Source organism: Notechis scutatus, chromosome 1 (genome assembly GCF_049901735.1).
Source record: "Notechis scutatus isolate UNSWTSFEM ecotype Mainland chromosome 1, rNotScu1.2, whole genome shotgun sequence".
NCBI classification, from domain to species: domain Eukaryota; kingdom Metazoa; phylum Chordata; class Lepidosauria; order Squamata; family Elapidae; genus Notechis; species Notechis scutatus.
The window spans coordinates 11,310,434-11,326,890 of record NC_142009.1 but is presented as its reverse complement, the minus strand read 5'-3'; the positions used below and the strand labels follow the sequence as shown (position 1 = coordinate 11,326,890).

At 43.1% G+C, this 16,457-nt stretch overlaps 1 protein-coding gene across 21 annotated transcripts in view; it reads left to right on the top strand.

The window, feature by feature from the left end:
* Nucleotides 1-16,457, top strand: part of MSI2 (musashi RNA binding protein 2) — a 574,150-nt gene that overhangs the window by 480,841 nt on the left and 76,852 nt on the right. For 19 of the 21 annotated variants that reach the window (XM_026680447.2, XM_087956966.1, XM_087956925.1 and 16 more), the window contains one exon: nt 13,804-13,878. The exons of the other annotated variants lie outside the window; for them this stretch is intronic. In XM_026680447.2, the coding sequence (XP_026536232.1) occupies nt 13,804-13,878 (75 nt within the window). The remainder of the gene's footprint in view (nt 1-13,803; nt 13,879-16,457) is intronic. 21 annotated transcript variants of the gene reach the window in all.

Sequence of the window (16,457 nt, the reverse complement as noted above, 5' to 3'; positions counted from 1 at the left end):
GAGGATTCCTGAAACTTAACTGACCTGGAAAGTAGAATCTTTTCCCAAGATTTTCCCTGAAGAAATTATAGGGCCCCCTCCCCAACTCCACAGTTTGACAAGATTGATGTCAGGCTCCAAAAACCAAGAAAGACACACAGAGTGACTTCTAAGCAGTTTCCTTTATTGTTCCTCACCCATAGGCTGAAATCTCTGCCAAACTAAAGCAACAACTTGCATCATTAAAGACAGACTCTGAGAACCTCTAGGGAGGGGCTATCCTGACCCTCTTCCTCCCAACCAAACTACAGGTAGTCCTCGACTTACAACAGTTCTTTTAGTGACTGTTCAAAGTTACAACAACACTGAAAAAAGTGCCTTATGACCATTTTTCATGTTTATGACCATTGCAGCATCCCCATAGTCACGTGATCAAAGTTCAGACGCTTGGCAACTGATTAATATTTACGATGCTTGCAGTGTCCCCGGGTCATGTGGTAACCTGCCCTTGTCTTCTTCCACTTTCTTTCCCTTCTCTTCTTCCATTTTCCTCCCCTCCCCTTTACCTCTTCCACTTTCCTTCCCTTTCTTCCCCTCCACTTCTTCCACTTTCTTTCCCTTTTCTTCTTCCATTTCCCTCGGCTTCCCTCCCTTCCCCTCCCCTCCCCTCCCCTCCCTTTCCTCCAATTTCTTTCCTTTCCCTTCCCTTCTTCCACTTCCCTTCCCTTTGCTCTCCTCCTCCACTTCCACTTTCCTTCCCTCCCCTTCTTCCACTTTCTTTCCCTTCCCTTCTCTACTTCCACTTTTCTTCCACCCCTTCCCTTCTTTCCTTTCACTTTCCTCCCATTTCCTTCAATCCCCTTCTTCCACTTCCCTTCTCTTCTTCCAGTTCCCTCCCCTCCACTTCTTCCACTTTCCTTTCCTTTCCCCCTTCTTCTTCCATTTTCTCCCTTCTCTTCTTCCATTTCCTTCTCCTCCCCTCCACTTCTACTACTTCCCTTCCCTTCTTCCACTTTCCTCCTGTCCCCTCCCCGTCCCCCTTCCTCTTCTTCCATTTTCTTTCCCTTCGCTTCTCTTCTTCCACTTTTCTCCCTTCCCCTTCCCTTCTTTCCCCCCTTCTTCTTTCCTTTCCTTCTCTTCTTCCACTTTCCTCCCCACTTCCTTTCCCTTCCCTTTAAATTAGGGGCCCAACTCCTGGGCCATGGACCAGCACCAGGCCATGGCATGCCAGAAACTGGGCATGCCAAAAAAGTGAAGCCCCATCCATGGGATGCAGGCAGCACACAAAATGGTCCACAGAAAAACTTATCTCCGTGGATCCAGTGCCCAAAAGGCGGGGGGGGGGCACTACCTTAAATGCTAAATTTGAAGCTTTGAACTCCCTTCCCTCCCACACTACCAAAAAAAAAACCCTCTGTTGGTAAAAATTTATATCTCCAGACCACTGAAATGCTACCTGATGTGAACGTCTCATTTCAAGAAATCTGTCCCTGATTTTTTAATATTACTGTGGGAGCCAGACCCCAGCTGTGCATTAGTGCACACGTTCCATCTAGATGGGGTTGCATTCATGCATAAAAGACATTTGTGTCCTTCAAAGAAAAGTTGCTCTTCTAGAGGAGACGACCCTTGCCGGAGTAAGTGAAGAAAAAGTGAACCTAACACCCTGAGTAACACAAGAGAGCCATTAGAAAGCACCTGAGGAACCTGAAACACAGGCTCCAGATATTGTTTCCAGGTGCCATTTTTGTCATGCAGGGCAGGTAAGGATAGTTTCAGCCAAGAGTTACCGTATTTTTCGGTGTATAAGATGCAGACATGATATTCTTCCGATTAAAATCGGAATTCCGATTTTTTGGGGAATGCCCCCCCAACTTTTCCCCCCTTCTCCTCCTCCTTCCCCACCCCTCGGAGGCCCCTGAGTCAGGAGTTGCTACCGCCGGCGCGGTTCCGCGCAGCTCCAGTCCCGTGTTGCCTCGGGAAGGGAAAGGCAAAAAGGAAGAGCCGCAGTGGCGCTTTGCAACGGCAGCAGCAGCACCAGAGGCTCAGGCGCAGCGGCTCCCGGTTTTGCCTTTCCCTTCCTGAGGCAATGCGGGACTGGAGCTGCGCGGAGCCGCACCGGCGGTAGCAACTCCTGACAGCCACAGCCGGACACCTGAGCGGAGTCCGGGCGGTACGAGCGGAGGCCGCTGAGCGGCCGGAAAAGGGAGCTGGGCAGCCACAGACCAGCCGTATCTCCGTCTGATGGCCTCGGCCAAATCTCTGCCTCCCAGCACGCTTGGTCCTCCACCCGCAGGCTTCCCCGGCCCCTTGCCAAGCAGGTTTTCTGCCCCAGCCCGGCAGGGCCCTCGCTGCCTTCCCCTCGCCTGGTCGGCCAGGCTCCTTGAGCAACCTGGCTGCCTTGTGCCAAGAAGCGCGCTGCCAGGCGGGGGCTACGTGGCACAGGGCAACACGCCACCACCCGGCCCTGGCGAGGGAAAGCAGCGGGCGCTCCCAGGGCGGCGGCCTCGGCCCTGCCACCAGGGAAGCGGCTGCTCAGCTCCGGAGCTGATCCACACCTGACCAGCTGGAAAGGAAGGGTGTGTAGCGTTGGTGTTGTGTGTGCGATTTCTTGGCACGTGGCGCGGGGTCTCTTTTGGACGGCCCCGATTTTTTTTTCAGAGGGGAATATCATGCCTGAAGATGTACTCCCCCCCTCCCCCCCAAAAAAGTGGGTGGAAATGTCTGTGCGTCTTATACAGCGAATGTTGCCGAAGTCCCGCCCACCCGCCGGCCCCCAACCTTTGGCCTCTGCCTCCCAGCAATTTGCCTCCTTACAACAAACAGCCTGTCAGCTTCAGCACAGCCTGATTAGCACAAGCAGCCGATTAGCGGTTGGATTTGCCTCACGATGATCAGCTTTTTCAGGCTACAGGGATTGCCATCGCCTATTGCCGCCTCCGTGCACCCCATTTTTCGGCCTCGGCATCCCGTTTTTTTTGGCCTCCGCACGCTCTGTTTTCGGCCCATTCTGGGTGGTGGGGATTGGAACGGGCAGAAAACGGAACATGCAGAGGCCGAAAACGGGACGCACGAAGCCCAAAAATGGGGTGCGAAGGCTGAAAATGGGGCACACGGAGGAAGCAATAGGCGATGGCAATCCCTGCAGCCTGAAACAGCTGATTGTCGGGAGGACAATCCAACCGACATTCAGCTGCTTCTGCTAATCAGGCTGTGCTGAAGCTGAAACAGGCTGTTCGTTGTTTGCTGTAAGGAGGCAAATTGCTGGGAGCCAGAGGCAGATTTTTTTTCTTGTTTTCCTCCCCCAAAGCTAGGTGCGTCTTATACTTCGGAGTGTCTTATACTCCGAAAAACATGGTAAATGCCGTCGAAGGGGATTCACTCTGATCCAAGCAAAAGCCCTTCTTCTTTAATCCTAATTCCATTGCTTTGGGGAAGAGAGATTTAGGCCAGTGCAATCACTCTAAAGCCATCCATAATATTTACACAGTGATGGAAGCATGTCCTTGAAGTCTTCCCAAAATCTTGGGAGATAAACTTGCTCCTTCCTTGTCCCAGCTGGATATGAAAGAGGCAATGAATTGGGATATTTCCCTAGTCCTGGAGTGTCCTTTCCTGGGGCTGAGAGACCATGGGATATTCTTACTATGCCCCAAAAATTCCTCAGATATTGTCATTAGTGTCAGAGGGAATCAGACACTGGCCCAGATGTAATGTGGAGCGGTTGCTGGCTTAATCGGTTTGCATGATGTATATTCATGCCCAGGTTTACTTTTTTGGGGGGTGGGGGGTGGCCAATGGTCACCATCATACCATACAGGTAGTCCTCGACTTATGGCCACAATTGAGCTCAAAATTTATCTTGCTAAGCGAGACGGTTGCTAAGTGAGTTTTGCCCCATTTTGTGACCTTCCTTGGCACAGTTGTTAAGTAAACCTGCAGTTGTTAAATTAGTAACACGGTTGTTAAGTAAATCTGGCTTCCCCGTTGACTTTGCTTGTCAGAAGGTTGCAAAAGGTGATCGCATGACCCCAGGACACTGCAACCATTATGAGCTGCTTGCTAAATATATGAATTTTGATCATGTGTCCGTGGGGATGCTGTAACAGTCGTTAAAGTGTGAAAAATGGTCATGAGTCTTTTTTTTTTCAGTGCCATTATAACTTTGTTCACCAAGCAAACGGTTGTAAATTGAAAACTACCTGTATGGATTTCCTTTTTGTCTGGATAAGTAAAGGAACAGAGACTTCTGCTTATGCATTCCAAGGTTAACTCCCCAAATTTTGAAAACATCCTCCTTCTCCATGTCTCCTTCTCCATCTCCTCTAAGCAACCACAAGTCCCAGAATCTCCGCCCTGGAGGCCCATTCTTAGGCTTCTGCTTTAATATTAATTTAAATTGTTCTTTTATTAACGCATGTTCTTGTTTCAAACAACACGTTGGGCTATGAAGTAATGAAATGCCCTGGGTTTGCGTAACACACTACAACAACAACAACAGTAGCAACCACCCTACCTCCACTCCACAAAGGGCTAGTAAAACTTTGCGTCTTTCATGTAACCTTGCCTATTGTGCATTGCATTTTTAATTGGCCTAATGAAAAGTATCATGCAAGATAGAAATAAAAAAATGATGTTTAGGTATGAAAGGAGATATATGTACTAATTAATAATGACACAACGGCTGTTAATGTAAATAGAGATTTGTAATTTTGTTTTTTAAAAATAAAATAAATAAAATTGGGGGGGGGAAGTGTCATACAAATATAAATGTTGTGTTAATGGACCTTGGACTGGCTTGAGATTTGACAAAATCCTCTGTAGTGACACCCCATCCTTTGTCATAATCTCCATGTCACAACTCCGTATCAAGAAAGCAACAGAGAAGTTGACAGAGTTGGAAGGGAGCTTGTAGGTCATCTAGTTCAACCCCTCACCTATGTAGGACTTCCTACACCATTTCTGACAAATGGCAGTCCAGCCTCTTCTTGAAAGCCTCTACTGATGAAACTCCCATAACTTCCGAAGGCAACATCTGTTCCATTGGTTGATTGTTCTCACTGTCAAACAATGTTCATGGTCATATACCTTTGATGTTAGCCTTGGAGCAAATACAGAAATATAGATCTTGCAAACTGCAAGGCGAGTTTCTCCTCTTTGATTGTAGAATCAGACAGGTCTTTCTGAATGATTTGAAATGTTTCTTTTCAGGCTTCTTGTCATCTGGGCAAAATTGCCTTGGGATAAGCCACACCAATGGACTTGCCTTCTACCTCTTGATAGCTTCTCTGCTCTGTCTTCCATTCCTTTCTCAACCTTGCCAGTCTCTCCCATCCTCCCTATGACAAAGTCACTGGTAAAACAAGGCAGTGGCTGGCGAATTTTGGAAGTTGAAGCCTACAAATCTTAAACATGACAAGTTTGAAAAACACTGGTTCGGGGCAATCTGAACCTGGTAACACTTGAGGGCGTTCCAGGTCCATTAGGGTCACTTAAATTAGGCCATTCAGGTCACCTGCAAGATGGATTTGTGGTTTACGGCTGCCACAATGCTTAGCCCCGTAGGAAAAGACCTGAATCCAACCACCACCAATCAAGGGTCTTGGAAGCGTAGTTTTAGCTTGCCAACCCTGTCACTAATAAGCCTGGGAAAAGCGTAGTGAAGAAGTTGCTGTTTGTGAAAAGCATATCTATCTGATGGCCGATGTAGATACCAAGTCCTCTCTCCAAGGGAGGTAATCCAGGCAGAGCCTTGATTTCTCAGTTTAGTGACAAGAGATAATTACTGCAAGATTGATCATTTGCCAGAAGTACTGAAGCAAATAAATTGCTCGGTGCCCATCGCTGGGCAAGAATGGGGGCTAAATGGGAAATGGCGGATGGGCCGGCCGGCCCATAATTTGGCTTGATGAAGCATCCACATGAGCACGATGTTAATGTGCTATTGATATTCAGCCAGCCAATTTTCCCCCCATTGCAGATCAGGCTCTGACTCGTTAGAGCAGAGCTGGGCACTGCAGCGGCAAATGAAGAGGAAAATTGAAGTAATGTTGTATTATAAATTTATGATTTCATCTGCCTGACCTCGAGAAATGTTCTGTGATGGGATATATGGATGAGAACTACTACCCAGTCAGCTGTATATTTGGTCTTTGTTGTTGGAGGTGGGGAGTGAAGGACCATAGCAGAGGTGGGAGGGGACACAGGTGTCCTTATTTGTGCTCACTGATCCCAGTAGATTGGTTTTGAGCTTCTGTTTCCCTTGCGATGTGAAAGGGCAAGAAATTCTGTGACTTAGCCTGGCACCGAGCGTGCCTTTGTCTGAGTTGGCTAAAGCAGCCTTCCCTGATCTGGTGGCTTTTATTGATTGATTATGGATGCTTTGATGCCACATCAGTCACCCGCCTTGAACGAATACATGACATTACAATCATTATCAAATTATCAGAATGGTCCTAGATGTCAAATAATAAATACAAACCATGTAACCCCTAGTGCAAACCTGCACCCCCTCTGAATTCTCAGCCAGCCCATTTGGAGGGCAAATGGTTGCAAAAGTGATGTTTAACCTTTAACTGTTCTGGTGAGAATTGCAGGGAATTGAGCCAAACTTCATTCATAATGATGAAATCCAGGCACTTTCTTGTCAGCATGATGGAAGTGGATTGCTTTTGGGGGTCTTCCTGGATGGTCCTCTGACTTTTTAGTGTAACCTAATGGCCCAGAATTGCCATGTTGTCCCAAATCCATTTACCATCGAATATTAATCTTTGTAACCTTCAAAGATCAGAATCTGAGAGCCAGGTTGTGTCTGCGGATGAGATGTGGAAATTATATCTCAACATTTGAAGGGCATCAGGATCATTGAGACAGCAATTCCTTCAAGGTCAGAGGCCCCGTTACTAATAGGGCTGTCACCTGGACTGCAGTATTCCAGATAAGCACAAGAGGGAAGCAGAGAGCTAGCATTGTCAGTATCTTCTTGCTGCTATCTAGTGGTTGTATTGATTATTGCAGCTGAGCTATAATGCCCTTCTTGTAATCCAAGGGTCTTCAAACTTGACAGATTTAAGACTTGTGGACTTCAACTCCCAGAATTCCTGAGCTAACATGACTGCAGGAGGAATTCTGGGAGTTGAAGTCCACAAGTCTTAAAGCTGTCAAGTTTGAAGACCCGTGTTGTAATCTATGGGGGAATGAGAGACAGGAGGAAGAGCCACAGCTAGATCTCGGTCTGATATGTGAAATCTAAGTCCAAAGGCAGGATGGGAGCCGATAAAGCATCTCAGAAGGGACCCTCCCTAGTTTCAGAAGAGGGAAAGTAAGGAGGGGAGAAGTGTTTTCAGATTTGCAAGACTCTATTACTGTAACCTTACAGTAAAGATAGTATTATTATGTGGGGTTAGTGCTTCTTGTCTTGACTACTTCAAAAGGCCAATGCTCCTACTCAAGAAAGAAACAGGATTTTATTTTTGTTTTGAAAGACTCAGACAAAAATAAACCTTTGTTGTCTTCTAAAACCCAAACAAAGCAGCAGTGGCATTTTTATCAGCAGCAGCACACAAAAACAAGGCATATCCAGAGAAATTCGGAGCCTAGAAGCCTTAAGAAGAAACTTGCTTGCCGACAAGACTATTTTTGGAACAGAGTTGGCTGTGCTTTATCTCTTTCCTGTTGAAATGACTGCTCTCTTATATGATGCATTTATTCATTGTTGGAAGAGACCCACTCAAAAGGCAATGTGACAAACTCATCCCATTGATGCTGAAGTGAGCTTTTATTTAAAAGCAAAATATAAGCGAGTGACATTTCATTGTGGAAGTGTCAATCATGGGGTAACCTGCTCCTTTAGTCAGAAACACGTTAATCAATCCTGTTGTTTGAAGAGAAACAGTTTGCAAAACTTACTTCTGACTGATCCAATGAATTTCTGACAGTTTATTTGCAGAAAATGCATATTAAAGAGACCACCCCATGTTTGCATGCATTTAAAGCTATAAAGCCATGTTTTGGCCACCCCTGTTTTGTTTTCCGTGCTAGGTTCCGTCCCTTCATAATTAGTAATCAAAATTCATCCAAGCGTTTAATGTTCCATCTCTAAATGATGATTAATAGCAAACAATATGGACGTCTGAATCTCATCTGAAAAGGGAAAGGGACACGTTATGTTGGCAAAATAATTGAGCATGTTGCCGGGTAGCGTAAGAGCTTTGTAAAAATGAACACAATTGCGGGGATGAATCCTTGGAGAAAGAATAAATAGTGTATTAGGCAATTGAGGGCTGAGAGCTTGATGCAGGTTAAAATCAATAGAAAGATTTCCCCCAAATTGAGTTTAGAATTTTAATTCAACACAGAAAACCTGTTCTGTAATCAAAGCCAGGTTGCTGTATTCCTCTTTAAAAAGATGCTTTATGCTAGGCTAGATGTTCCTGCACTTTTTGTTGGTGCTCGATGGAATTAATAAATGAAATTAATTAATTTAAAAGTGTAATGCCCTGAGTTGGCCAAGACAATGAACCCTAGAGTGGGTTACCACTGTGTCTCTGCATGATTAAGTGTCTGCTTCGTGTCTTTCCATTCAGCCAATGTTGGGGATCAATACTTCACTATTGAGTGAGATTGAATTACCTAATAATTGAATAACCATTCCTTTGCAGAACTGAATCAGAATTACCAGCTCTCAAAGGAGACTGCCCATTTCATCCATTCATGACTCACCACTGGGCCCTTTTCCCTTCCAGGCTGGCAGCTTACCTGCCTCAGCTGCTGGACTTAACAACAGTTTTCATTTAATGATCGTTCAAAGTTACAACAGCACTGGGGAAAGTGACTTTTGACTGTTTTTCATACTTAAGACCATTGCAGCATTCCCATGCTCATGGGAGCAAAGTCAGATGCTTGGCAACTGATTCATATTTATGACGGTTGCAGTGTCCCGAGGTCATGCGATCACTTTTTGTCATGTGATGTTTTTACAAGCCAAGTCAATGAGGAAGCCAAGTTCACTTAGCAGCTATGGCAAGAAAAGTCGTCAAAGGGGGCAAAATTCACTTAACAACTGTTTCACTTAGAAGGTTTGGGCTCAACTGTGGACATAAATCGAGGACTACCTGCACAAGTCACATCTGAAACAATAGGCAGGTGCAGCGATCCAAATGCACAACTAAATAGGTGACAATTCACTTTAAATTAAAATAAGCCCCAAGTTCATTAGAGGCCTCCATCTTCACTGCCTCCCAACACCACAGTGGTAGAACAGAGAATCTTCCTTAAGGAAGCCATCTTTCTTTCTTTCTTTCTTTCTTTCTTTCTTTCTTTCTTTCTTTCTTTCTTTCTTTCTTTCTTTCTTTCTTTCTTTCTTTCTTCTTTCTTTCTTTCTTTCTTTCTTTCTTTCTTTCTTTCTTTCTTTCTTTTTCTTTCTTTCCTTCCTTCCTTCCTTTCCTTTCCTTTCCTTTCTTCCTTCCTTCCTTTCCTACTTCCCTTCCTCTTCTAGCCCTCTTTCTTTCTCTTTCTTTCCCTCCCTCCCTCCCCGTCTCTCTCATTCCTGCACTCCTTCCTCCCCTGTTATCAGGATGACCCAAATGCCAATCAAACAGCAACATTGGGCATAGGACCAGGAGGCAAACAAGATCGCAGTCTGGGAGTTCTGCAGGCCACAGATTTGGCAAACAAGTGGCAGAATAAACAAAGTGAAAGCCCAGGAATCAAATAAAGAGGCAAACTAAAAGAAAGGCAGTCCTGATGTGAAAGAGGCGACCAGAAAAGAGGCGAAACTGGGGGGAGAGGAACCATTTTTCCCTTTTCCCTCAGAACTGGCATGAGGGAAAAGCTCTTCCTACCATTTCCCTCAGATGGAAAGTCGGAGGAGAAAAGTCCGGAAATTCACCCAAGTACACCGAAGCAGAACAACAAAGGAACTTTAAAGACTTGGGCAGAACAGAAATAAACTTTAAAAAAAAAGATAAAAAGACTAATTGAAGTCTATAGAAAAAGAATTACACGCCGTGCTTATTTAACTGCTACAGTTGGGACCAGCAACTCCATTGCTATGTGGTCATTGAGCAAAATATCATGTGACCACAACAGGCTTATAACATTAACTTCCACTGATGGTAAGCAAATCATCAGTGTCAGTGGTGGGATTCAAATTTTTTTACTATCGGTTCTCTGGGTATGGCTTGGTGGGCATGGCAGGGGAAGGTTACTACAAAATCCCATTCCCTCCCCACCCCACTAACCTGCTTTCCAGCTCCGTTCTCCTGTGCAGGGCAACAAAAGAAAATACAGCCGATCAGTTGGGACTCGGGAGGCAGAGAAGAGATGGGGATGGGGCCAGTCAGAGGTGGTATTTTCTGGTTCTCCTAACTACTCAAAATTTCCACTACTGGTTTTCCAGAACTGGTCAGAACCTGCTGAATGCCATCTCTGATCAGCGTTGTTAACTGAGTCATCCCATGACTGCAACTTGCAAATTTCCTGTCAGTTTCTCTATTGATTGGGCTTGCCAGAAGGCAGTTGTAAAGTGGTGACTATGTGAGCATCAAAATACCCGCTGGTTGCAAAGGGCCTGAATTCGATCACACAGTTGTAGGTCATAAGTGCATTGACTGGTCATTCAATTACTTTTTCAGCACTTTGAATGTTAGCTAAACAGGGCAGTCGTTGAGCAACTGTACAGCTCAACTGTAACAGTACATATTGTTATTATTATTATTTTTATTTATGTATTAAATTAACATACTGCCCATTCTATCAAGTGATTCTAGGTGGCTTACAACATGATGTAAAGCTGTTCAATACCACAGACAATACTGCTACCCTTCAAAAAGACCTTGACTATGTATCAGAATGGTCAAACAAATGGCAACTTCAAATCTCAACAAATAAATGCTCTGTCTTACATATTGGCAAAAAAAATCAGAAAATAAAATACAAGCTGAATAGTCAAGACCTTGTTGATGACCCAAGCTCTGTAAAGGACCTTGGAATACTCATCTCTAATGATCTAAGTGCTAGAGCCCACTGTAACTACATAGCCAAAAAGGCATTAAGAGTTGTTAACCTAATCCTACATAGCTTTTTCTCTGGTAATATCACACTACTAACTAGAGCATACAAAACATTTGCTAGACCAATACTCGAATACAGCTCATCAGTCTGGAACCCACATTACATATCTGATATTAACACAGTTGAGAAAGTCCAGAAATATTTCACAAGAAGAGTTCTCCACTCCTCTACTCATTGTAGAATACCTTATGCCACCAGACTTGAAATTCTAGACCTAGAAAACCTTGAATTACTCCGTCTTCGGTCTGATCTAAGTATGGTATATAAAATCATACATTGCAACGACTTACCTATCAATGAATACTTCAGCTTCAACCATAACAACACAAGAGCACACAATAGATACAAACTCAAGGTTAACTGCACCAAACTTGATGGCAGGAAATACGACTTCAGCAACAGAGTGGTCAATGTCTGGAATACTCTACCTGACTCTGTGGTTTCTTCCCAAACCCCAAAAACTTTAACCTTAGACTACTATTGACCTCACCCCTTTCCTAAGAAGTCTGTAGGGGGCGTGCATAAGCGCACCAGCGTGCCTACCATCGCTGTCCTATTTTTTTTTCTTATATATATCCATTTCATGTGTTCATAACTATGTTTATACTTATACCTATTATCTTGTAAGCGATTGACAAATCAAATCAAATAAATAAAATAAAGATAAAAATGACAATTTAAAACTGTAAGCATACAGGAATTAAGACAACAGACATATAGAACTCAGCCTTAAACAAATCTATTGGAGGCATTGAAGAGAAAGACGTGAAACTATAGTGAAATTGGACTTTAAAAATATCATGTAGGTAAACCGCTTACAAAAAAAAGTTAAAATAGAAAATCTGTTTTTTATTAAGATTACGATTGTATTAAGATTTATTGCCGCACTAGTTGAAGACATAATTTACCATTCCTGTTTTGTTTGTAAGCTTTCCTTTTGTTAAAAAAAAATTTTCCCCAGCCACTGAAGAGAGATACAAAAACCCAATCAATTGTCCAAGTGTCCAGTGCTTTGTTTTCTATTGAGGTATTCTACTTATTGGTGGTTCAAAAAAAAAAAAAACCCACAACAGTCGAGGGGGAAAACAAAGCAGAATGAATAGTAACAACAGTTATACCAAACCTGTGCATATGGATTCAAGAAACTTTGGAGATTCCAAAAAGGGAATAATTGGAAAGAGAAAGAGACCAGCAATGATCATTGCTGGATGTGCAGAGAATGAGAGATGGAATCATGGTATCAGAAAACCCAATCACAAGGATAGCCTTAACAAGGGAAAGTTGGCTGTACCAAGTCAGGCCTTAATATCACCAATGTTTCAGGAAAGGGATTTCCCTAACTGCCAGAAGTCAAGCTAGAACTTGGCCTCAGCTGTGTTTCTGGCTTCCCAAACATAATATTTTCCAGATGTGTTGACCAACTGTCCTAATTCCACCCAACTAGCACCTCAACAGGGAGTTCAAACTGTATGTGGTTCAAACCCACCACATACGTGTCTTCCTGGAGAAAAAGAATCACAAGACAGCCATTTTTTTCCAAAAGAGAATTTGTAGAAAGCAAGACCAATTTGCTTTCAACTGAATCCTTCTTGCACCAATTTGCTCTCTCCACCATCAATTTTCTCTGGAGGCTGGTGCCCCCTTGAGGCTTTCCAAATCAATTGAAAACAAATATTTCCAGATCTCTCAAAGGTGCTTTCCCCCCCAAAAAGGCAGCTAGACTGTTGTTGTTTTTCCTTGAGGAAGAAGAAGAAAACATTTTGTTTCTCATCCAAGAAGCTTCATCAGTTCTGATGGCAGGTGATGAAGCTTCTTGGATGGGAACGAAAGAGCATCTTTGAGACAACTATGATCTGAATGATTGAGAATCTCCAGACATTTCCAGATCTCCCTCTTCTCCCCACCCCCCAATTAATATTCCTCCATCCCCATATTAGTTCTAAGATGGCTGGATATTTAAAGACTTCTGTTGAAATGTTTGGTTTCCTTTTTAAAAGAAAATGTTGAGAAACCACTGATCTTGTTGAGTTCTCCATGAAAAGTATTTGCAATTATTTTGTCGAATGTTAGCATCCTAAGCAGAATTAAAATCCCTCCATCTCCCCAGATCCTTCATCTTGCTGCTTCTGACTTTTGGATGTGTTAACAGTTGTCCTTCAGACTCTGAGGATGAAGCATCACTAGTACCTTAATCTCCAACTGTCAATAGTTCTGAAGCAAAGTACATTTGTTGTAAGCTCTCCAAATGTCAAAGCAAACCTGTGTTATATGCTTATCCTTTAGTGCTTGGCATTTACTCTTCCCAGCTGAGAAAAGTAGGCAGAGTCCTTGGCTTTGAGTTACTGGGGTGCATTTTAATTATGAATAGCAGGAATGGAGAGGAAGGGGGAAGTGATCAAGAAATGATACTAATCTCTAGATCCCTTGTTATTTTTCTGTGCTCAAGGGAAAATGAAACCCAAGTTGCATTAAATATGTTAGCACCTTGTTTCATCTGCAATAATATTTGGACCCTGGATGTCTTTGTGGTTTGCACCAGACCTGTGTTTAGACTTTCTTATGAGATCATTGTACTGTACTTAACATTTAATTAGCACTGATGTGATGCATACAGGGGGGAAAATCTCCTAATGCTTTGCACAAAAATCAAATTTCTTCTCTGCCTTTGGTGTAATTATTTGCATGTGAAATAAGAATCTGGGTTTAAATTAATTGGTTAATTTCTCTTTCTCAAACACTTGTCTATTCAAGGTTACCCAAATTTTGTTGCAACCTATGGCCGAGGATATCCTGGATTTGCCCCCAGTTACAGTTATCAATTTCCAGGTACGTGAAACTTTAATGCATATAATGACAAGAGTAAGTTAAGGGGCCATTCTGAAGTCATCTTCATTGGCAACACACTCATTTGAATGATGTGACTCTTTAGGGGTAGGTACAGGGGTTGGATTCTACCGGTTCTGTCCAGCTCTGTAGAACCGGTAGCTCTGAAGAGCAGTAGACATAGAACTGGTTCTATGTCTGCTGCTGTTTTGGCCCACCCGCCCGCCTGGGCTCTTACCTGACCTTTATCTCCTGCTTTTTCAATCTCAGCTGCTGTACAAGGCACAGCTGCAGTTAAAAAAGCAGGAAAAATGTGCTTTTTCAAACGCTGCTTCCCTGCACGCAGCGCTGCTCAGCTATCCAGGCAGCAAGCTGACGAAGATTTGCACACATGCACAGCGTGCAGCACATCGTAAATCACCGAACCAGTAGTTAACCCTGTCAGATCCCACCCCTGGGTAGGTGGGATGTCCCTGCTTAGGACTTTCCTATAAAACTATGATGAGTAAGAAAATATTTTTTTAAAAAAAAATGTGTAGTAAGCCCTGTGCATTCTTAGATAAGATACAAAAAGCTTTCTTTCTGATACCATTTTCTATTGCGAATGGAAGAGGAAAATATATCTTGCTTCTTAATTGCTACTGGCTATTTGAAAACAGCATTCTTTTTAAACAACAATGCCAACCACTGGCTCAACGGGAAGCATAGGCTCTCAACATTGTATATTTCCTGCACTGAGTCCATGTGTGCTATTAGGCAACAAACTCTCCAGCACATTTGCAAGAGATCAGACATCAACACAATACTTTCCCCTTATTTATTTCTCCTTCCCTTTGAGTCTGTTTTGTACAGCTGTCAAATCTCCTGCATTTAGTCTCTCTATTCCCTCTAAGTTTACTGTTGGTAGTTTATCACTCGGAGAACTCCTGAGGTTTTGAAGTGTTAGGCTAGCTGGCTCTTAAACATTTCCTCCTGACAATAATGAGCATCCTCTTCTGCTCCAGCTCTGCCATTATCAACAGGCAACCATTGAAACTAAAAGCCCTAAGGGGTTCTTCATACCGGCAACCCCTCAAGCTTAAAAAGGAGATGCCAAGAAGAGTTCAGAGGGTGGCACTTGGATGTGGGTTTTCATCTCGCCTTAAGATTCTGGGAAGGCCATGGGGGCCAATTTCAGTTTGGTGGATTTACTGCTTACTGGGATCCAGTCCCTTTCTGGAAACCACAGCTAGAAAAAGGTGGCAACATTTTATTAATTAACATTTTAATATGTATCAGATATTAAAGTTGATTCGTATGTACCACTGGCATGAGTTTAAGCCATCTTGTCCTGCAAACTGTAGTTATGAACAAAAGAAATGATTGGGGAAAGACCTTGCTCAGGTTATTTAAGAAATCTATGATCTTTGTTTTAAACAAAAATCAAGAAGCTTTCTTTGTGGCAAGACAGAAGATGTGAATTTTTTTTGAGTTAGGCAGGCTCTGAAAATTGCTCTTTTTAAATGCCTTTGCAAAGCATTTTATTTAAGTTGGCAGATAATATTAGTTAAGTTCTCTAGTTTAACATAATTATGGGATGCTGTTATTTTATGATGCTGTTTGAAGCGTAAAACACTTAGATGCATATACAATGAGGAATGAAAGAGGAAAAAAATGACAGAAAATGATATATTGGGATTCAGGGAAATGCCATTTTAAAGATATCAAAATCAGCCTTCCCCAGCCATTGGAGATTATGGGAACTGCATTCTAATGTATTTGGAGGGTGCTAGGTTAGAGAAGATTTGAGTTAAGATTATCCATAGTCTCAACATGGTCTCAAATCCCCACATGGAGAAACAAATATACCAGGTTGTCAGGTGAATTCTATAAAATTGAGGATAATGTTTCACAGACTTCTAGTTTATTCTTTCAGAGAAGGCTTTTTGCCAGGTTCTAAAAAGTATTCAGCCAACTGAAAGAGAATGGACACCTTCACAAATGTTTGAAGTGTTGCTATCTATCCCTTTCATTCCTTTGCTTGCTGAAACACTGAGAGCTCAATCTGTGACTAGAGACCTGTCTGCTAACAAGTGGCAGTGGGAGGACAGTTTTTAATCTGAAAAAGTGGCACTGAAAGGAGGTATTCATCCCCTCTCCCTTTTGAACGTTTTGGATTCTCGTTTGCTAGTTGACAGATCAGAGAGGCCTTCCCTACCAACCATTGACATGGAGACAGGAGTTGATAATTCTTATAGCCTTTTTCCTCACCGTCCCATATTGAGTGAACTCTTCTTTCAGTTACCTGGCCCACTTTGATTTAAAAGAGAAAAGGCTGATGTTCTTTTGGGCATCATGTTGTTTTCCGTAGTATGATCAGTGCTTAGAATGGGCACCATCGTCTGAATGTCAGCATTCATATGTATACATTTCTAGACATGGACAGGAAATGAGACATATCTGCACTCTGCTAAACCATTTTGGTAATTCAATCATTTGGATAATTCACATTTTTAAGCAGCATGTCCGGGTGCTACTTCAAAGGAAGTCATTGTATTTATTTCTGACCAACCTCCTGGTTTCTCTACAGTAGGATTGGTGGG